The sequence below is a fragment of the Gossypium arboreum genome, chromosome 9, assembly GCF_025698485.1.
Source record: "Gossypium arboreum isolate Shixiya-1 chromosome 9, ASM2569848v2, whole genome shotgun sequence".
NCBI classification, from domain to species: Eukaryota; Viridiplantae; Streptophyta; class Magnoliopsida; order Malvales; family Malvaceae; genus Gossypium; species Gossypium arboreum.
In genome coordinates this window covers 524,910-548,663 of record NC_069078.1, presented here as the reverse complement: position 1 = coordinate 548,663, position 23,754 = coordinate 524,910, and the positions used below count along the sequence as shown (strand labels likewise).

Below are 23,754 nucleotides of genomic sequence, written 5' to 3'. Positions count from 1 at the left end.
TTAATAATTTAGGGAACAAGACATAAAACCTATGTCAACAGTACATGCCTTTATTTTCGAACTTACATGGTAGATGAACCGAAAGAGGTTTTAAAATCAAAATTTGGTGCCAAATAATGAGTTGGAATCATCATTCGATTGTAACTAAAAGGAAGAAGTTGCACCTACAAAACTCTGTAGCCTTAAAACTAAATGATAATGATGGTTTTACCACGATTAAATTTCCTAACTGCTTTATGTTCGGATCTAATTGTAACAAACTTTTAATGTGTATATATATAAACGTGTTCGACTAAAATTCCATTACATCAATTCTTCCCGCTCTTTCTTAATATTCGTTTTTGTGAAAATGGATTTGAAATGCATATTCGCCTAGTAATAATTGTTTCTGATATCGCTTTTTTTACGCTACATGTGAACGTGGTGATTCAAGGATCAACACCAATTGTTGAAACAGATGATAACTTCAGTATGTGCTAATCGGATTGGTGGCCTCTTGAAAAATGCAACTATAATCAATGCCCTTGGGGAAAGGCCGGACTTTTAAATTTGGTACTAATTGCTTATTTTTTGGGTGTGTGTATGAAAAATGTCTTTTAAATAAACATTGAGTCTTTTTATTTTTTTTTATATTTGTTTGCAGGATTTGTAAAAAGAAGGTTCTAGTAAATGCAATAAAAGGTGAGTTCTACGTGTATAAAATTAAATGTGTCTATCATTATTTCGTACAAGGTAGTTCATAATCTGAGTATCGAAAAAGAAGTTGCAAATAATGCGATTCGTTAAAAGCTATCTCTTAAGAGTGGTCATGAGAACAAGTGGGACTAAACTTCGTTAAATGTTGGTAAGAATCATTTCAGACAAATTTTTAAAATTACTTTCAGCATTCAATTCTTTAAGAATCAAAGTTGGTGGGTCGTTGCAAGATTAAGTGGTGTACGGAGTAGGAGATGTTAAGAATTGCCCCAATTTCATGAAAAAAGAAGGCAGTTTATTTGGGTTCTCTCAGGGGTGCCTTCCCATGGAAAGATGGGACAAACTGAATAACTTTTTCAATCAAACTGGGTGGGCATATCTGTTTATTCTCGAAAGGAATTAAACCTTCACATTCTTTTCTAAAAAATAAAAATACTGACTCTATTAATCTGGCATTATGAAGAGTAAAGGTTACATTCGGGTTGAATGCTCTTCTGGGAAGAAACGAGTCACAAAGCGAAAAGGGTCTTTGGGCTGGCGACTGGAATTCACAAAATGCAAGGGATTTCATGGAGTATACTATTTCCAGGGGATACAAAGTTGATTCTTACGAATTTGGTAACTAAAATTGTTTTCCCGAAGATCCGCATGGGATCGTTTTCTTTTAAATTTTTTTGGTCGTGCTCTAATCAATTTATCTTGCTAGGAAATCAACTCTTCGGAGCTGGGATGGGCGCAAGGGTTGAGGCTGAACAATTTGGAAAAGACGTAATAGTACTTAAGAATATGGTGAAAGACTTACACCCAGACCCCAAAACTCAACCAAAGGTTCTAGGTCCTAGTGGCTTTTATGACGAGAAATGGTTTAATGTCTTCCTAGAAGTTTCGGTACAAGGAGTTGTTGACGGAGTTACGTACCACATCTACAATCTTGGACCTGGTATCCAAATATATCTCGATCCAGTGTTTACCAAAGAGCTTTTAGATGCTTACTTATTACTAGTATGGTCTATTTCTTAATTCGATTGATGCATGTGCGGTGATGGTCTAAACTTGATTACCAAGATTCAAGATCCTTCGTACTTGAACTGTTGCCCAAACCTATAGAGGTGTTTTAATATTGTCAACAAGTTTATACCGTAGTCGAGCTTGGGTTTCAATCGGTGGAGCTCTTCAGTATGTGCTAAAATGTGTCTCCAACCTTTGCCGATGGATTTTGGTAATATTTTTCTCTCATTTTCCTCTACCTCTAACCTTTTTTGTGTATAATACAACACGAAATTGAAATTTCCACCTTAAATAGGTATTTTGATCAATTAGGAATGGCTTCAACCTACAATCACAAGGTTTTCGCAGCAAACTCTCATCGGTGGAAATTATGCTTTACTTAACACTACAACATTTATTCCCAATCCCGATTACTACGGTCAAGATCTTCACAAAAATAGTGTTAGCCTTATCCTTGCTTTTTTCCCTGTGAAAATAAAATAGAATAAAATAAATAAAATAAAGAACACATAAATTTTACGTGAAACCCTTTCGAAAAAAACCACGCAAGAGGAGAAGAAAATTCACTATGTCGAAAAATTTTTACTCAAATACAAGAGGAATAGACTATGTCTATTTATAGGCTTGCAAAGCCATATTCTAGTAGGATTGAAACACCTTATCCTAATCAATATAAAATAGATGGAGTTTAATAAGGTTTAAAACCTTATTCTAAAATAAAATAAAAGAAGTCTAGTTCTATATGGAGTTTACTTTTATTTTATTTTCCATCGATTTTATTTAAATAAGAATTTGGGTCACTTAATTCTAACAATCTCCACCTTGACACAAATTCTCAATGAACAAGTTCTTCATCGCGAACTTTCAATAAACAAGTTCTTCACCTCTTCCAAAAACCCCTTAAGGGTTTAACTTCAACAATGAACACCAACCAAGTCTAAGCAATGCTCAAACTTGGTTATAGGAAGTGACTTAGTCATCATCTCTGCAGGATTTTCATGAGTGCTAATTTTGCTCACAACAATATCACCACGAGCAATAATATCACGAACAAAATGATACCGAATATCAATGTGTTTTGTTCTCTCATGAAACATTTGATCTTTTGTAAGAAAGATGGCACTGACCGTCACAAAATCTCGTCTGATTTGAAGGTCTTCATTGAGTTCACTAAATAGTCCCTTCAACCAAATAGCTTCTTTACAAGCCTCAAGAATCGCCATGTACTCGCCTTCAGTGGTAGACAAAGCGATCGTAGTTTGCAAAGTGGCTTTCCAACTAATTGCACAACCTCCGATTGTAAAGACGTAACTCGTGAGAGATCTTCTTCTATCAAGGTCTCCAAAAAAATCAGCATCAACATACCCTATAACTCCATCTTTAGTTCTTCCAAACTGTAAGCAAACATTAGTAGTGCCTCGTAAGTATCTTAAAATCCATCGAATCGCTTCAGTTGTTCTTTACTGTGATTCGCCATGTATCCGCTAACCGCGACCGATCGCATATGATAAATCCGGACGTGAACAAACCATAGCATACATGAGAGATCCTTCGCACTAGAGTATGGAACATGTGACATGTACTCAATCTCATTATCCGATTGAGGAGATAAGGCCGATGAAAGTCTGAAATGGTCGCTAAAGGAGTACTAACAGCTTAGCACTCGTGATATTGAACTCCAAAGAACTTTCTCAATGTACCCTTCCGACTTAGGTACAATTTACTTGCTTTTCTATCTCGAGAATCTCCATACCAAGTATCTTCTTTGTTGGTCCTAAATCTTTCATCTCAAATTCTTCACTTAGTTGGGCTTTAACCTTTCTTATCTCTCTTTATCTTTTGTCGCTATCAACATGTCATCAACATAAAGAAGTAGATACACAAAAGAACCATCACCGCTTTTTCTTAAAGTAGACACAACTGTCAAAACTACTTCTTTTGAAATCATGAGAAGTCATAAAGGAATCAAACCTCTTGTACCAATTGCCTTGGTGATCTGCTTTCAAACCGTAAAGGGACTTTTTCAAAGAAGCAAACATAGTCCTCTTTTTCTCGAGACTATAAAACCCTCCGTTGTTGCATGTAAATATCTTCCTCAAGTTCTCCATGCAAAATGCGCTTTTACATCTAACCGCTCAAGCTCCAAATCATGCATGGCAACAATACCAAGCAAAGCTCGAATCGAACTATGCTTAACAACCGGAGAGAACACATCAGAAGTCCACTCGAATTTGATCAGAACCCTTTGCAACAAGCCTTGCTTTATATCCGGTTCTTCAACTCCTCGAGTCCTTCTTTCTTTTTAAACACCTATTTACAACGAATGCCTTTTTACCTTTAGGAAGTTTTACAAGATCCCATGTTCTGCTTTTTGTGGAGTGATTCCATCTCCTCTTGCATAGCAAACATCCACTTTTCTCGAGTCTTCACATTAATCGCCTCGTAATAATTAAATGGCTCTTGATTCACATCTATATCTTCACCACATTTAAAGCATAAGCAACTAGATCAACCTCGGCATACTTCTTTGGAGGTTTAATTTCTTCTTGTCCTGCTTTTGGCGATAGAGTATTGCGTGAAGAAGCAACTCTATTCTCAATTTTTGTAATGGCTTGAGGAGTTGATTCTCAGATTAACTGATGCTCCACCGCTTTTGGTTTTCTTTATTGGAAGAGTCTTTAAGAGATAAGTTAGGTAGCATAGCGCTTCATCAAAAACAACATCTCCGCTAATCACAACTTTTCTATTTTCAGACACCATAACTTATAGCCTTTACACCAGCTTTATAACCAAGAAAACGATTTAATGGATCTCGGTTCCAATTTTCCATTATCAACATGAGCATATGCAGACACCCAAAATCTTTAAATCGTAATAATTAGCGGGATTACCGCACCATACCTCTTGTGGAGTCTTTTTCTCAATGGCAACGGATGGAGATCGGTTGATCAAAAACATGCAAGAGAGGCGTCGCCAAAATGACTTCGTAAGTTGGCATTTGACAACATACATCGAACCTTCTCCATGATCGCTCGCTCATTCGCTCGCAACGCCGCTTTTGTCAGGAGTATGACGAATCGTCAAGTGTCTCATGATCCTTCCGACTTGCACAATCTAGTAAACTCATCGTAATGTAACTCTAAGCCATTGTCTGCATGGAGGTATTTTATCTGCTTTTCCGCTCTGTTTTTCAATCATAATTTTCAAGACTTAAATGTGGAAAACACATCGCTTTTACGCTTCGTGAAAACGCCCAAACTTTTCTCGAAAAATCATCAATAAAGGTTAGCATATAATTAGCTCCACCTCTCGAAGGCACTCGGACGGCCCCACGATCGTAATGGATATACTCCAACGCTTCTTCGTGTTATGGATTCCTCTAGTGAATCGAACTCTCTTTGCTTCCCAAAACACAAGGCTCACGAAATTCATTTGCAAATTCCTTGCCCATTAAGAAGTCCTCTTTGCTTAATTCGCCATGCCATTCTCACTTATATGCCCTAGGCGATATGCCAAAGTTTAGTAATATCATCATCCGACAAGGAAGAGGAAGCAACAAATGATCACCAAGAATGAGAACCTCAGAAACATATAACTTGGCAATCTTTCTTTGCCCTTTCATCACAAAGAAGGACCCTTTGAAATCTTTAAAACCCCACTTTCACCGTATATCTGCACTTTTGAATCAAGAGTACTCAACGAAATTAAATTTCTTTTCAATTCGAACATGCCGCACGTCACTAAGTGTTCGACAACTCCATCAAACATCTTAACTTTAATTGTTCCAACACCGCGATTTTACATGAAGCATTATTTCCCATCAAAACAACACCTTCAGACATCGTTTCATAAGTTGTAAACCAATCCCGATTGGGACTCATGTGGAAGGTGCAAATGAATCAAGTATCCACTCTCGCCACTTTAGAATCATTGATGTAAGCAACTAGAAGTTCACCATCGCCGTAGTCTTCACAACATCGCCTTCACCGAATTTTCCGGTCTTTTCCTTTTGATTCGCAGCCTCCCTTTTAATCTTATTTTGTAGCTTATAGCACTCAGATTTAATGTGCCCTTTCTTCTTGCGAAGTTGCAAGTTTTACCTCTGCTTGAAGATTTCGATCTACCCTTAGATTTACCACGAGGATTCCGCTCGTGTTCTACCACGATCATCATCAACATTCCGGTCTTGTCTCCCACGAACAATGAGACCTCTCCCCGAGAGTTGGGTTTAACCACAAGATGCTTCATCTTATCATACGAGGTTAAAGAATCATAAACCTCATCAACTGTGAGAGACTCGCGGCTATATAAAATCGTGTCTCTAAAGGTTGAATAAGACGGGCAACGAACAAAGTAGAATCAACCCTAGATCTTCCTTATCATATCGAACCTCCATGGCCTCCAAGTTTGAGAGAATTTCTTTAAACACATAAGTGTTCGTGTACGACGCACCTTCCTCCAAACGATGAGCATAAAGACGCCGCTTCATATGCAACTTGCTTGTTAGAGTTTTCGACATACATATTTGTTCTAGCCTCTTCCATAATGCAATGCGCTTTCTCTTTCATCACATCCCGCAAAATTTCGTTGGACAAATGCGATGTAATTGTGTTAATGCCTTTCGATCCTTACGCTTCTTCTCTTCATCTCGTTAATGTCGAAGGCATCTTATCTATCCCTAGCAGGGCATCCTCTAGATCCATCTGCAAGAACCGCTTGCATCTTAATTTGCCACAACGCAAATCGTGTTGCGATCCAACAATGAATTTCATACTTCAAAGACGCCATTACCGTGATCGAGATGAATAACCCTAAGCTCGATACCAATTTGTGAAAAATAAAATAGAATAAAATAAATAAAAATAAAGAACACATAAATTTTACGTGAAACCCTTTCGAAAAAACCACGCAAGAGGAGAAGAAAATTCACTATGTCGAAAAATTTTTACTCAAATACAAGAGGAATAGACTATGTCTATTTATAGGCTTGCAAAGCCATATTCTAGTAGGATTGAAACACCTTATCCTAATCAATATAAAATAGATGGAGTTTAATAAGGTTTAAAACCTTATTCTAAAATAAAATAAAAGAAGTCTAGTTCTATATGGATTTTACTTTTATTTTATTTTCCATTGTATTTTATTTAAATAAGAATTTGGGTCACTTAATTCTAACAGACTTTGTATATGCCACTGAAATTTCGTCTTCTTAACTTGTTTCATTTCTAGTGCGCTTCTATGGCACCGGCTTATAGGAAGTATTGTACTTGCAGTAACTCAAGTGTCTAACCCGAATTTGCGTGTATATGCTCATTGTGCGAAGAAAAAGGTAAGCTGTCTTTGATAAAGCTAACTTTTCATCTTTCAAATTCTTTGTTTTTATCAGGTATTATTTGGATAATTTTTTCCTTTTGTAGCCTGGGGTTTCTATCATTTTTATCAACTTGTCGAAAGATAGCTCGTTCGATGTAACCCTTTCAAGTTACGAACATCATCGTCGTAATTTGAAATCCACAGATGTTGCGAAGCCCAATTTTGAATTTACGAGTCACCTGAATAGGGAAGAGTATCATCTGACTGCGTTAGGTGGAGATATACAAGGTCAAATCGTGTTGCTGAATGACGTTCCAATGGTTTCGACAGATACATTCGACATTCCTACGATGGATCCAAAGCTTGTCAATGCTTCCACACCCATCTCTTTGCTGTACTCATTCCATAGTCTACGAACCATCGAGACTTTCATGCCCATCGTCTGTGTTTAAACTGCATTATTTCCTTATCCAAAATGTAATACCTTTAAACCTTGTTCGAAGTTTTAGAATGTGTTAAAAGTTTCTAACTTATTTCTCATTGTTACTACCGTTCTTAGCTACGTATGAATCTGTAAATTTTAGTTTCCTTCAGAATTTCTTCCTTATCTCAATTAATTTCCTAATATATTTTGCATAGACAAAGTAATTCTCCAGGCATGAATTACTCATTGTCGGTTCTATTTTAGATTCGACATGTTTCCACTATTTGTTCTCACCTACTACTTTGCCATAGATCTTCAACCACATGTTGCAAGTGCAATTTCAAAATTAAAGACAATTCCCTGCATGTTTTAATGATAAAGACTAGCAAATAAAATGTAACATAATGAATCGAGAATCATTGGTTTATCGGGGAAATGGTTTTCCTAATATGACAACGTACCAAAAAAAAAGTTAAACATAGAGCGAACGTTATCGGAAGAAAACAATATTCTTTTTCAACGTTTGGCGAAATGAAAGGATAATAAACGCCATGTTTTGTCACGGTCCGTTATCGTTCTACTTCAACCTTTCTAGTTGAAGATTGAATTTGTTCTACTTCAACCTGGTCATTCCAATTTTGCAGTGTTTAATTACTCTTTCATGTCGTGCCTTGGAGACCTAATTTGAGTAGCCTATTCGATCATAACATTCCCATGACTTATTTTGTTTTATTATTCTTGTTTTATTGTTATGATTATTCCTATGTTACTTCTTTTAGTTAGTGGAGGTTACAAGTAGGGAAAAATGTCCCAATAGGTCCGACTACGATTGAGTCATGACCGATTTAGTCCATGTACTATTACAAAGTGAGCGAAAGAGCAGTATTAAAGATGGAATTAACTATTAACCGTAATAAGCCATTAGGCCACAAGCAATTCAATCACTTTGGAATTAAACGGGGGTAATTTAGTCCTTGTACTAGTCAAACGCGAGGAAACAATGACGATTAAATACGAGGGGTTAACTCATCACTCTTGTGAAGAATGATGTGGTTCAAAGAACAACAAGAAAAATGCCACCGTGGAACAATATATCTACACAATTTCATCGTCAGTTGGTGGAATTTCAAAATTAAAAAAAAACGTAAAAAATTCGAACAATTTTATATTATATTCTAAATTTTATAAACATTCAAATATATTAAATTAGTAACTGTGAGTAGTTTGGAGTGCTAGTGACTTCAAATTTCTACGGAAAAAAAAATACTGCGAAGAATTTAGATGAAGAATTCTTTATTACTTGGGCAACTCACTCAAGTGCCGAGTCCACTTGGTAGGTGGCTTACCTGTTGGGCTTTTATTATATAAAATTCAAATATGGGCACTTGGGCTGCAAATGTTCGTCCCAGCTTGGTTTTGAATTTGTTTAAAATGGAGCAAAAAGCTTCATACAAGAAAAGCAAACTATCTCGAGAGGTTTTAGATTTTAACAGATTTTCTTTTACATTTTATTACACGAAAAACTAAAGTAAGCCGTGTGCTCGATCTTGGTAATTGACGCCATCACCATTAAGAGGTGTTCTTTATAGGCCCGGAGTTAAATTCTCAAAACCAACAATTCTTTTTCTTATAACAAGATTGTGGTGTCTCTTTTATGTAAAATAATGAATAAAAAACCTTTCTATTAAGATCCATACACTAGAGAATTAATAAAAGTATAAGTATATATTATTTTTAAATATCGAGCAAATTAAAGTTAGATATGAAAGTTCATTTATCTACACTAGTGCTTTTACGATATGTAAGAGTTTATGAAAACCCGTAAGTGATTTAGGCTTTTGGAGGCGTAATCGATAGGTCGTCTCTGTAGAAATTTGCAGAGACACTAAATGAGGTAAAATTTTCTAAATAGTTGCTACTATTCACAAATTAGTGGCAAGTTGAATTATTGCAATATATAATTTTTGCAAACTCCGTAAACTTGCAATAATTACTAGTTAAAATAATTTTAAATTACCGCCTTCCTTCTAACAAAATGCACATTGTTTTTCCCTTAATAATTTAGGGAACAAGACATAAAACCTATGTCAACAGTACATGCCTTTATTTTCGAACTTACATGGTAGATGAACCGAAAGAGGTTTTAAAATCAAAATTTGGTGCCAAATAATGAGTTGGAATCATTATTCCGATTGTAACTAAAAAGGAAGAAGTTGCACCTACAAAACTGTAGCCTTAAAACTAAATGATAATGATGGTTTTACCACGATTAAATTTCCTAATCTGTTTTATGTTCAGATCTAATTGTAACAAACTTTTAATGTGTATATATATAAATATGCTCGACTAAAATTCCATTACATCAATTCTTCCCGCTTCTTTCGTAATATTCGCTTTTGTGAAAATGGATTTGAAATGCATATTCGCCTAGTAATAATTGTTTCTGATATCACTTTCTTTTACGCTAAATGTGAACGTGGTGATTCAAGGATCAACACCAATTGCTGAAACAGATGATAACTTCGTATGTGCTACACTGGATTGGTGGCCTACTGAAAAATGCAACTATAATCAATGCCCTTAAGGAAAGGCTGGACTTTTAAATTTGGTATGAATTGCTTATTTTTTGGGTGTGTGTATGAAAAATGTCTATTAAATAAACATTGAGTCTTTTTATTTTGTTTTATATTTGTTTGCAGGATTTGAAAATGAAGGTTCTAATAAATGCAATAAAAGGTGAGTTCTACGTGTATAAAATTAAATGTGTCTATCATTAATTCGTACAAGGTAGTTCATAATCTGAGAATCGAAAAAGAAGTTGCAAATAATGCGATTCGAATACTTTTAAAAGCTATCTCTTAAGAGTGGTCGTGAGAACAAGTGGGACTAAACTTGGTTAAATGTTGGTAAGAATCATTTCGCATAAATTTTAAAATTACTTTCAAAGATTCAATTCTTTAAGAATCAAAGTTGGTGGGTCGTTGCAAGATCAAGTGGTGTACTGAGTAGGAGAAGTTAAGAATTGCCCCAATTTCATGAAAAAAAAGAAGGCGCTTTATTTGGGTTCTCTCGGGTGCCTTCCCATGGAAAGATGGGACAAATCAATAACTTTTTCAATCAAACTGGTGGGTATATCTGCTATTCTCGAAAGGAATTAAACCTTCACATTCTTTTCTAAAAATAAAAATCGACTTTATTAATCTGGGATTATGAAGAGTAAAGGTTACATTCAGGTTGAATGCTCTTCTGGGAAGAAACGAGTCACAAAGCGAAAAGGGTCTTTGGGCTGGCGACTGGAATTCACAAAATGCAAGGGATTTCATGAAGTATACTATTTCCAAGGGATACAAAGTTGATTCTTACGAATTTGGTAACTAAAATTGTTTTCCCAAAGATCCGCATGGGATCGTTTTCTTTTATATTTTTTGATCGTGCTCTAATCAATTTATCTTGCCAGGAAATCAACTCTCCGGAGCTGGGATGGGCGCAAGGTTTGAGGCTGAACAATATGTAAAAGACATAATAGTACTTAAGAATATGGTGAAAGACTTACACTTAGACCCCAAAACTCAACCAAAGGTTCTAGGTCCTAGTGGCTTTGATGATGAGAAATGGTTTAATGTCTTCCTAGAAGTTTCGGGACAAGGAGTTGTTGATGGAGTTACGCACCACATCTACAATCTTGGACCTGGTATCCAAATATATCTCGATCCAGTGTTTACCGAAGAGCTTTTAGATACTTACTTATTACTAGTATGGTCTATTTCTTAATTCGATTGATGCATGTGCAGGTGATGGTCTAAACTTGATTACCAAGATTCAAGATCCTTCGTACTTGAATCAAGTTGCCCAAACCTATAGAGGTGTTTTAATATTGTCAACAAGTTTAAACCGCAATGAGCTTGGGTTTCAATCTGTGGAGCTCTTCAGTATGGTGCTAAAGATGTGTCTCCAACCTTTGCTGATGGATTTTGGTAATATTTTTCTCTCATTTTCCTCTACCTCTAACCTTTTTTTGTGTATAATACAACATGGAATTGAAATTTCCACCTTAAACAGGTATTTTGATCAATTATGAATGGCTTCAACCTACAATCACAAGGTTTTCTGCAGGCAAACTCTCATCGGAGGAAATTATGCTTTACTTAACACTACAACATTTATTCCCAATCCCGATTACTACGGGTCAGTATTTTCACAAAAATAGTGTTAGCCTTATCCTTGCTTTTTTTTCCCCTATAGCCACTGAAATTTCGTCTTCTTAACTTGTTTCATTTCTAGTGCGCTTCTATGGCACTGGCTTATGGGAAGTATTGTACTTGCAGTAACTCAAGTGTCTAACCCAAATTTGCGTGTATATGCTCATTGAGCGAAGAAAAAGGTAAGCTGTCTTTGATAAAGCTAACTTTTCATCTTTCAAATTCTTTGTTTTTATCAGGTATTATTTGGATAATTTTTTCCTTTTGTAGCCTGGGGTTTCTATCATTTTTATCAACTTGTCGAAAGATAGCTCGTTCGATGTAACCCTTTGAAGTTACGAACATCATCGTCGTAATTTGAGATCCACGGATGTTGCGAAGCCCAATTTTGAATTTACGAGTCACCTGAATAGGGAAGAGTATCATCTGACTGCATTAGGTGGAGATATACAAGGTCTGTTAGAATTAAGTGACCCAAATTCTTATTTAAATAAAATACGATGGAAAATAAAATAAAAGTAAAATCCATATAGAACTAGACTTCTTTTATTTTATTTTAGAATAAGGTTTTAAACCTTATTAAACTCCATCTATTTTATATTGATTAGGATAAGGTGTTTCAATCTTACTAGAATATGGCTTTGTAAGCCTATAAATAGACATAGTCTATTCCTCTTGTATTTGAGTAAAAATTTTTCGACATAGTGAATTTTCTTCTCCTCTGCCTGTGGTTTTTTTCCTAAAGGGTTTCCACGTAAAATTTATGTGTTCTTTATTTTATTTATTTTATTCTATTTTATTTTTCACAAATTGGTATCGAGCTTCCGGTTATTCATCTCAATCACGGTAATGGCGCTCTTTGAAGTATGAAATTCACCGTTGGATCGCAACACCGATTTATGCGTTGTGGCAAATTAAGATGCAAGCGCTTCTTGCACGATGGATCTAGAGGATGCCCCGCTAGGATAGATAAGATGCCTTCGACATTAACAGATGAAGAGAAGAAGCGTAAGGATCGAAAGGCATTAACACAATTACATCTCGCATTTGTCCAACGAAATTTTACAGATGTGATGAAAGAGAAAACTGCCACGATTATGGAAGAGGCTAGAACAAATATGTATGTCGAAAACTCTAACAAGCAAGTTGCATATGAAGCGGCGTCTTTATGCTCATCGCTTGGAGGAAGGTGCGTCAGACACCTAACACTTAACAAAGTGTTTAAAGAAATTCTCTCAAACTTGGAGGCTATGGAGGTTCAAGATGATAAGGAAGATCTAGGGTTGATTCTACTTTGTTCGTTGCCCTGCCTTATTCAACCTTTAGAGACACGATTTTATATAGCCATGAGTCTCTCACAGCTTGATGAGGTTTATGATTCTTTAACCTCGTATGATAAGATGAAGCATCTTGTGGTTAAACCCAACTCTCGTGGAGAGGGTCTCATTGTTCGTAGGAGACAAGACCTAATGTTGATGATGATCGTGGTAGAACACAGAACGGAATCCTCGTGGTAAATCTAAGGGTAGATCAAATCTTCAAACAGAGGTAAAACTTGTAACTTCGCAAGAAGAAAGGGCACATTAAATCTGAAAGTGCTATAAGCTACAAAATAAGATTAAAAGGAGGTCTGCGAATCAAAAGGAAAACAAATTTAAAATTCCTATGAAGTGATGTTGTAGAAGACTACAATGATGGTGAACTTCTAGTTGCTTCACAATGATTCTAAAGTGGCGAGGAGTGGATACTTGATTCAGTCGCACCTTCCATATGAGTCCCAATCGGGATTGGTTTACAACTTATGAAACAATGATCTGAAGGTGTTGTTTTGATGGGAAATAATGCTTCATGTAAAATCGCAGTGTTGGAACAATTAAAGTTAAGATGTTTGATGGAGTTGTCGAACACTTAGTGACGTGCGGCATGTTCCGAATTGAAAAGAAATTTAATTTCGTTGAGTACTCTTGATTCAAAAGGGCAGATACACAACCGAAAGTGGGGTTTTAAAGATTTCAAAGGGTCCCTTGTTGTGATGAAAGGGCAAAGAAAGATTGCCAAGTTATATGTTTTACGTGGTTCTATCATATCGGTGATGCAATTGCCGCTTCCTCTTCCTTGTCGATGATGATATTACTAAACTTTGGCATATGCGCCTAGGGCATATGAGTGAGAATGGCATGGCGTAATTAAGCAAAGAGGACTTCTTAATGGGCAAGGAATTTGCAAACCAATTTCGTTGAGCAATCGTGTTTTGGGAAGCAAAAGAGAGTTCGATTCACTAGAGGAATCCATAACACGAAGGAAACGTTGGAGTATATCCATTCGATCCGTGGGGGCCGTCCAGAGTGCCTTCGAGAGGTGGAGCTAATTATATGCTAACCTTTATTGATGATTTTCCGTAAAAGTTTGGGCGTTCTTCCCAAGCGAAAAGCGATGTGTTTTCCACATTTAAGTCTTGGAAAATTATGATTGAAAAGCAGACGGAAAAATGATAAAATACCTCCGCATGCATAATGGCTTAGAGTTCTGCTCGATGAGTTTAATAGATTGTGCAAGTCGAAGGGATCATGAGACACTTGACGATTCGTCATACTCCACAAAGAAAACGGCGTTGCGAGAACGAATGAACGAACGATCATGGAGAAGGTTCGATGTATGTTGTCAAATGCCAACTTACCAAGTCATTTTGGGCGTATGCGACCTCATCGCATGTTTTTGATCAACCGATCTCCATCCGCTGCCATTGAGAAAAGACTCCACAAGAGGTATGGTCCGTAATCCCGCTAATTATTCGATTTAAAGATTTTGGGTGTCCTGCGATGCTCATGTTGATAATGGAAAATTGGAACCGAGATCCATTAAATGCGTTTTCTTGGTTATAAAGTGGTGTAAAAGGCTATAAGTTATGGTGTCCTGAAAATAGAAAAGTTGTGATTAGCAGAGATGTTGTTTTGATGAAACCGCTATGCTACCTAACTTATCTCTTAAAGACTCTTCCAATAAAGAAAACCAAAAGCGGTGGAGCATCGACAATACGTAATCAACTCCTCAAGGCAAGACAAAATTGAGAATAGAGTTGCTTCTTCACCGCAATACTCTATCGCCAAAAACAGGACAAGAAGAGAAATTAAACCTCCAAAGAAGTATGCCGAGGTTGATCTAGTTGCTTATGCTTTAAATGTGGTCAAGATATAGATGCTAATCAAGAGCCATTTAATTATTCTCGAGGCGATTAGTCGTGAAGACTCGTAAAAGTGGATGTTTGCTATGCAAGAGGAGATGGAATCACTCCACAAAAATGAACATGGGATCTTGTAAAACTTCCTAAAGGTAAAAAGGCATTCGTTGTAAATGGGTGTTTAAAAGAAAGAAGGGACTCTGTGAGTTGAAGAACCCAGATATAAAGCAAGGCTTGTTGCAAAGGGTTACAATCAAATTCCGTGAGTGGACTTCACAGATGTGTTCTCTCCAATTGTTAAGCATAGTTCGATTCGAGCTTTGCTTGGTATTGTTGCCATGCATGATTTGGAGCTTGAGCAAGTTAGATGTAAAACCGCATTTTGCATGGAGAACTTGAGGAAGATATTTACATGCAACAACCGAGAGGGTTTTATAGTCTCGTAAAAAGAGGACTATGTTTGCTTGCTGAAAAAGTCCCTTTACGGTTTGAAACAATACCAAGACAAGGGTACAAGAGGTTTGATTCCTTTATGACTTCTCATGATTTCAAAAGAAGTAGTTTTGACAGTTGTGTCTACTTTAAGAAAAATGGTGATGGTTCTTTTGTGTATCTACTTTTTATGTTGATAACATGTTGATAGCAAAGAAAAGATAAAAGAGAGATAAGAAAGGTTAAAGCCCAACTAAGTGAAGAATTTGAGATGAAAGATTTAGGACCAGAAAAGAAGATACTTGGTATGGAGATTCTCGAGATAGAAAAGCAAGTAAATTGTACCTAAGTCGGAAGGGGTACATTGAGAAAGTTCTTTGCGTGTTCAATATGCAGAGTGCTAAGCTCGTTAGTACTCCTTTAGCAGCCCATTTCGCACTTTCATCGGCCTTATCTCCTCAATCGATAATGAGATTGAGTACATGTCACATGTTCCATACTCTAGTGCAGAGGATCTCTCATGTATGCTATGGTTTGTTCACGCCCGATTTATCATATGCAATCGGTGCAGCTTAGCGTATACATGGCGAATCTCGGTAAAGAACACCGGAAAGCGATTCAAAGGATTTTAAGATACTTACGAGGCACTACTAAAGTTTGCTTACAGTTTGGAAGAACTAAAGATGGAGTTATAGGGTATGTTGATGCTGATTTTGCTGGAGACCTTGATAGAAGAAGATCTCTCACAGTTACGCCTTTACAATCGGAGGTTGTGCAATTAGTTGGAAAGCCACTTTGCAAACTACACCGCTTTGTCTACCAATCGTCTGAGTACATGGCGATTAATTGAGGCTTGTAAAGAAGCTATTTGGTTGAAGGGACTATTTAGTGAACTCAATGAAACCTTCAAATCAAGACAAGATTTTTTGTGACAATCAGTGCCATCTTTCTTACAAAAGATCAAATGTTTCATGAGAGAACAAAACACATTGATATTCGGTATCATTTTGTTCGTGATATTATTGCTCGTGGTGATATTGTTGTGAGCAAAATTAGCACTCATGAAAATCCTGCAGATATGATGACTAAGTCACTTCCTATAACCAAGTTTGAGCATTGCTTAGACTTGGTTGGTGTTCATTGTTGAAGTTAAACCCTTAAGGGGTTTTTGGAAGAGGTGAAGAACTTGTTTATTGAAAGTTCGCGATGAAGAACTTGTTCATTGAGAATTTGTGTCAAGGTGGAGATTGTTAGAATTAAGTGACCCAAATTCTTATTTAAATAAAATACGATGGAAAATAAAATAAAAGTAAAATCCATATAGAACTAGACTTCTTTTATTTTATTTTAGAATAAGGTTTTAAACCTTATTAAACTCCATCTATTTTATATTGATTAGGATAAGGTGTTTCAATCTTACTAGAATATGGCTTTGCAAGCCTATAAATAGACATAGTCTATTCCTCTTGTATTTGAGTAAAAAGTTTTCGACATAGTGAATTTTCTTCTCCTCTCGCCGTGGTTTTTTTCCCGAAAGGGTTTCCACGTAAAATTTATGTGTTCTTTATTTTTATTTATTTTATTCTATTTTATTTTTCACAAGGTCAAATCGTGTTGCTGAATGACGCCCAATGGTTCCGACAGATACATTCGACATTCCTAAGAATGGATCCAAAGCTTGTCAATGCTTCCACTCCCATCTCTTTGCAGCTCATTCCATAGTCTACGTAACCATCGAGACTTTCATGCCCCTGCGTGTTTAAACCGCATTATTTCCTTATCCAAAATGTAATACCTTTAAACCTTGTTCGAAGTTTTAGAATGTGTTAAAAGTTTCTAACTTATTTCTCATTTGTTACTACCGTTCTTAGCTACGTATGAATCTGTAAATTTTAGTTTCCTTCAAAATTTCTTCCTTATCTCAATTAATTTCCTAATATATTTTGCATAGACAAAGTAATCCTCCGGGCATGAATGACTCATTGTCGGTTCTATTTTAGATTCGAGATGTTTCCACTATTTGTTCTCACCTACTACTTTGCCATAGATCTTCAACCACAGGTTGCAAGTGCAATTTCAAAATTAAAGACAGTTCCCTGCATGTTTTAATGATAAAGACTAGCCAATAAAATGTAACATAATGAATCGAGAATCATTGGTTTATCGTGGAAATGGTTTTCCTAATATGACAACGTACAAAAAAAATTTAAAATTATAGCGAACGCTATCGGAGGAAAACAATATTATTTTCCAACGTTTGGCGAAAAGAAAGGATAATAAACGCCATGTTTTGTCACGGTCCGTTATCGTTCTACTTCCACCTTTCTAGTTGAAGATTGAATTTTTTCTTCTTCAACCTGGTCATTCCAGTTTTGCAGTGTTTAATTACTCTTTCATGTCGTGCCTTGGAGACCTAATTCGAGTAGCCTATTCGATCATAACATTCCCACAACTTATTTTGTTTTATTATTCTTGTTTTATTGTTATGATTATTCCTATGTTACTTCTTTTAGTTAGTGGAGGTTACAAGTAGGGAAAAATGTCCCAAGAGGTCCGAATACGATTGAGTCAAGACCGATTTAGTCCATGTACTATTAGAAAGTGAGCAAAAGAGGAGTATTAAAGATGGAATTAACTATTTACCGTAATAAGCTATTAGGCCACAAGCAATTCAATCACTTTGGAATTAAACGGGGGTAATTTAGTCCTTGTACTAGTCAAACGCGAGGAAACAATGACAATTGAATACGGGGGGTTAACTCATCACGCTTGTGAAGAATGATGTGGTTCAAGGAACAACAAGAAAAATGCCACCGTGGAACAATATATCTACACAATTTCATCATCAGTTGGTGGAATTTCAAAATTAAAAAACAACGTAAAAAATTCCAACAATTTTATATTATATTCTAAATTTTATAAACATTCAAATATATTAAATTAGTAACTGTGAGTAGTTTGGAGTGCTAGTGACTTCAAATTTCTACGGAAAAAAAATATCTGCAAGAATTTAGATGAAGAATTCTTTATTACTTGGGCAACTCACCAAGTGCCGAGTCCACTTGGTAGGTGGCTTACCTGTTGGGCTTTTATTATATAAAATTCAAATATGGGCATTTGGGCTGCAAATGTTCGTCCCAGCTTGGTTTTGAATTTGTTTAATAATGGAGCAAAAAGCTTCATACAAGAAAAGCAAACTATCTCGAGAGGTTTTAGATTTTAATAGGATTTTCTTTTACATTTTATTACACGAAAACGAAAGTAAGTCGTGCTCGGCCTTGGTAATTGACGTCATCACCATTAAGAGGTGTTCTTTATAGGCCCGAGTTAAATTCTCAAAACCAACAATTCTTTTCTTATAACAAGATTGTGGTGTCTCTTTTATGTAAAATAATGAATAAAAAAACCTTTCTATTAAGATCCATATACTAGAGAATTAATAAAAGTATAAGTATATATTATTTTTAAATATCGAGCAAATTAAAGTTAGATATGAAAGTTCATTTATCTACACTAGTGCTTTTACGATATGTAAGAGTTTATGAAAACCCGTGTAAGTGATTTAGGCTTTTGGAGGCAGAATCGATAGGTCTTCCTGTACAAATTTGCAGAGACACTAAAGGAGGTAAAATTTTCTAAATAGTTGCTACTATTCACAAATTAGTGGCAGGTTGAATTATTGCAATATATAAATTTTGCAAACTCCGTAAACTTGCAATAATTACTAGTTAAAATAATTTTAAATTACCGCCTTCCTTCTAACAAAATGCACATTGTTTTTCCCTTAATAATTTAGGGAACAAGACATAAAACCTATGTTAACAGTACATGCCTTTATTTTCGAACTTACATGGTAGATGAACCGAAAGAGGTTTTAAAATCAAAATTTGGTGCCAAATAATGAGTTGGAATCATTATTCCGATTGTAACTAAAAAGGAAGAAGTTGCACCTACAAAACTGTAGCCTTAAAACTAAATGATAATGATGGTTTTACCACGATTAAATTTACTAATCTGTTTTATGTTCAGATCGAATTGTAACAAACTTTTAATGTGTATATATATAAACATGGTCGACTAAAATTCCATTACATCAATTCTTCCTGCTCTTTCGTAATATTCAGTTTTTGTGAAAATGGATTTGAAATGCATATTCGGCCTAGTAATAATTGTTTCTGATATCGCTTTTTTTACGCTAAATGTGAACGTGGTGATTCAAGGATCAACACCAATTGCTGAAACAGATGATAACTTCATATGTGCTACACTGGATTGGTGGCCTACTGAAAAATGCAACTATAATCAATGCCCTTGGGGAAAGGTGGACTTTTAAATTTGGTACAATTGCTTATTTTTGGGTGTGTGTATGAAAAATGTCTTTTAAATAAACATTGAGTCTTTTATTTTGTTTTATATTTGTTTGCGGATTTGAAAAGAAGGTTCTAATAAATGCAATAAAAGGTGAGTTCTACGTGTATAAAATTAAATGTGTCTATCATTAATTGCATAAGGTAGTTCATAATCGAGAATCGGAAAAGAAGTTGCAAATAATGCGATTCAATACTTTTAAAAGCTATCTCTTAAGAGTGGTCGTGAGAACAAGTGGGACTAAACTTGGTTAAATGTTGGTAAGAATCATTTCGCATAAATTTTAAAATTACTTTCAGATTCAATTCTTTAAGAATCAAAGTTGGTGGGTCGTTGCAAGATCAAGTGGTGTACTGGAGTAGGAGAAGTTAAGAATTGCCCCAATTTCATGAAAAAAAAAAGCGCTTTATTTGGGTTCTCTCGGGGTGCCTTCCCATGGAAAGATGGGACAAACCGAATAACTTTTTCAATCAAACGGGTGGGTATATCTCTATTCTCGAAAGGAATTAAACCTTCACATTCTTTTCTAAAAATAAAAATATCGACTTTATTAATCTGGCATTATGAAGAGTAAAGGTTACATTCGGGTTGAATGCTCTTCTGGGAAGAAACGAGTCACAAAGCGAAAAGGGTCTTTGGGCTGGCGACTGGAATTCACAAAATGCAAGGGATTTCATGAAGTATACTATTTCCAGGGGATACAAAGTTGATTCTTACGAATTTGGTAACTAAAATTGTTTTCCCGAAGATCCGCGTGGGATCATTTTCTTTTATATTTTTTGATCGTGCTCTAATCAATTTATCTTGCCAGGAAATCAACTCTCCGAAGCTGGGATGGGCGCAAGGGTTGAGGCTGAACAATATGGAAAAGATGTAATAGTACTTGAGAATATGGTGAAAGACTTACACCCAGACCCCAAAACTCAACCAAAGGTTCTAGGTCCTAGTGGCTTTTATGACGAGAAATGGTTTAATGTCTTCCTAGAAGTTTCGGGACAAGGAGTTGTTGACGGAGTTACGCACCACATCTACAATCTTGGACCTGGTATCCAAATATATCTCGATCCAGTGTTTACCGAATTGCTTTTAGATGCTTACTTATTACTAGTATGGTCTATTTCTTAATTCGATTGATGCATGTGCAGGTGATGGTATAAACTTGATTACCAAGATTCAAGATCCTTCGTACTTGAATCAAGTTGCCCAAACCTATAGAGGTGTTTTTAATATTGTCAACAAGTTTAAACCGCAATGAGCTTGGGTTTCAATCTGTGGAGCTCTTCGTATGTGCTAAAGATGTGTCTCCAACCTTTGCTGATGGATTTTGGTAATATTTTTCTCTCATTTTCCTTTACCTCTAACCTTTTTTTGTGTATAATACAACACGGAATTGAAATTTCCACCTTAAACAGGTATTTTGATCAATTAGGAATGGCTTCAACCTACAATCACAAGGTTTTCTGCAGGCAAACTCTCATCGGTGGAAATTATGCTTTACTTAACACTACAACATTTATTCCCAATCCCGATTACTACGGGTCAGTATCTTCACAAAAATAGTGTTAGCCTTATCCTTGCTTTTTTTCCCCTATAGCCACTGAAATTTCGTCTTCTTAACTTGTTTCATTTCTAGTGCGCTTCTATGGCACCGACTTATGGGAAGTATTGTACTTGCAGTAACTCAAGTGTCTAACCCGAATTTGCGTGTATATGCTCATTGTGCGAAGAAAAAGGTAAGCTGTCTTTGATAAAGCTAACTTTTCATCTTTCAAATTCCTTGTTTTTATCAGGTATTATTTGGATAATTTTTTCCTTTTGTAGCCTGGGGTTTCTATCATTTTTATCAACTTGTCGAAAGATAGCTCGTTCGATGTAACCCTTTCAAGTTACGAACATCATCGTCGTAATTTGAGATCCACGGATGTTGCGAAGCCCAATTTTGAATTTACGAGTCACCTGAATAGGGAAGAGTATCATCTGACAGCATTAGGTGGAGATATACAAGGTCAAATCGTGTTGCTGAATGACGTTCCAATGGTTCCGACAGATACATTCGACATTCCGGCGATGGATCCAAAGCTTGTCAATGCTTCCACACCCATCTCGGTTGCAGCTCATTCCATAGTCTACGTAACCATCAGAGACTTTCATGCCCCTGTCTGTGTTTAAACTGCATTATTTCCTTATCCAAAATGTAATACCTTTAAACCTTGTTCAAAGTTTTAGAATGTGTTAAAAGTTTCTAACTTATTTCTCATTTGTTACTACCGTTCTTAGCTACGTATGAATCTGTAAATTTTAGTTTCCTTCAAAATTTCTTCCTTATCTCAATTAATTTCCTAATATATTTTGCATAGACAAAGTAATCCTCCGGGCATGAACGACTCATTGTCGGTTCTATTTTAGATTCGAGATGTTTCCACTATTTGTTCTCACCTACTACTTTGCCATAGATCTTCAACCACAGGTTGCAAGTGCAATTTCAAAATTAAAGACAGTTCCCTGCATGTTTTAATGATAAAGACTAGCCAATAAAATGTAACATAATGAATCGAGAATCATTGGTTTATCGTAGAAATGGTTTTCCTAATATGACAACGTACCAAAAAAAAAGTTAAAAATAGAGCGAACGCTATCGGAAGAAAACAATATCCTTTTCGAATGTTTGGCGAAAAGAAAGGATAATAAATGCCATGTTTTGTCACGGTCCGTTATCGTTCTACTTCCACCTTTCTAGTTGAAGATTGAATTTGTTCTACTTCAACCTGGTCATTCCAGTTTTGCAGTGTTTAATTACTCTTTCATGTCGTGCCTTGGAAACCTAATTCGAGTAGCCTATTCGATCATAACATTCCCATGACTTATTTTGTTTTATTATTCTTGTTTTATTGTTATGATTATTCCTATGTCACTTCTTTTAGTTAGTGGAGGTTACAAGTAGGGAAAAATGTCCCAATAGATCCGAATACGATTGAGTCATGACCGATTTAGTCCATGTACTATTAAAAAGTGAGCAAAAGAGGAGTATTAAAGATGGAATTAACTATTTACTGTAATAAGCTGTTAGGCCACAAGCAATTCAATCACTTTGGAATTAAACGGGGGTAATTTAGTCCTTGTACTAGTCAAACGTGAGGAAACAATAATGATTGAATACGGGGGGTTAACTCATCACGCTTGTGAAGAATGATGTGGTTCAAGGAACAACAAGAAAAATGCCACCGTGGAACAATATATCTACACAATTTCATCATCAGTTGGTGGAATTTCAAAATTAAAAAACAACGTAAAAAATTCGAACAATTTTATATTATATTCTAAATTTTATAAACATTCAAATATATTAAATTAGTAACTGTGAGTAGTTTGGAGTGCTAGTGACTTCAAATTTCTACGGAAAAAAAATACTGCGAAGAATTTAGATGAAGAATTCTTTATTACTTGGGCAACTCAGTCAAGTGCCGAGTCCACTTGGTAGGTGGCTTACCTGTTGGGCTTTTATTATATAAAAATTCAAATATGGGCACTTGGGCTGCAAATGTTCGTCCCCAGTTGGTTTTGAATTTGTTTAAAAATGGAGCAAAAAAGCTTCATACAAGAAAAGCAAACTATCCGAGAGGTTTTAGATTTTAACAGATTTTCTTTTACATTTTATTACACGTAAAACGAAAGTAAGCCGTGCTCGCCTTGGTAATTGACGTCATCACCATTAAGAGGTGTTCTTTATAGGCCTGGAGTTAAATTCTCAAAACCAACAATTCTTTTTCTTATAACAAGATTGTGGTGTCTCTTTTGCGTAAAATAATGAATAAAAAAAACCTTTCTATTAAGATCCATACACTAGAGAATTAATAAAAAGTATAAGTATATATTATTTTTAAATATCGAGCAAATTAAAGTTAGATATGAAAGTTCATTTATCTACACTAGTGCTTTTACGATATGTAAGAGTTTATGAAAACCCATGTAAGTGATTTAGGCTTTTGGAGGCAGAATCGATAGGTCGTCCTGTAGAAATTTGCAGAGACACTAAATGAGGTAAAATTTTCTAAATAGTTGCTACTATTCACAAATTAGTGGCAGGTTGAATTATTGCAATATATAATTTTTGCAAACTCCGTAAACTTGCAATAATT

At 35.7% G+C, this 23,754-nt stretch overlaps 1 protein-coding gene across 1 annotated transcript; it reads left to right on the top strand.

Annotated features, from left to right (window-relative positions):
- The first annotated feature begins 1,425 nt into the window (after nt 1–1,425).
- On the top strand, nt 1,426–21,787 carry LOC108455342 (heparanase-like protein 2). Its single transcript, XM_053019065.1, has 13 exons — nt 1,426–1,636; nt 10,141–10,177; nt 10,675–10,811; nt 10,899–11,132; nt 11,233–11,415; nt 19,375–19,571; nt 20,021–20,100; nt 20,188–20,342; nt 20,430–20,663; nt 20,764–20,857; nt 21,031–21,156; nt 21,252–21,351; nt 21,440–21,787. Exons 1-13 carry the CDS (start codon nt 1,426–1,428, stop codon nt 21,785–21,787), a joined length of 2,136 nt encoding a protein of 711 aa, XP_052875025.1.
- The last annotated feature ends 1,967 nt before the right edge of the window (nt 21,788–23,754 follow it).

Bases quoted from the DNA above. Each gene is read 5' to 3' on its own strand.
- LOC108455342 (XM_053019065.1), top strand. From the start codon at position 1,426: ATGGGCGCAAGGGTTGAGGCTGAACAATTTGGAAAAGACGTAATAGTA. The intron at 20,101-20,187 runs GTATATCTCTAT...GGCATTATGAAG, and splicing joins TTTTTCAATCAAACGGGTGG to AGTAAAGGTTACATTCGGGT. The intron at 21,352-21,439 runs GTAAGCTGTCTT...TTCCTTTTGTAG, and splicing joins CTCATTGTGCGAAGAAAAAG to CCTGGGGTTTCTATCATTTT.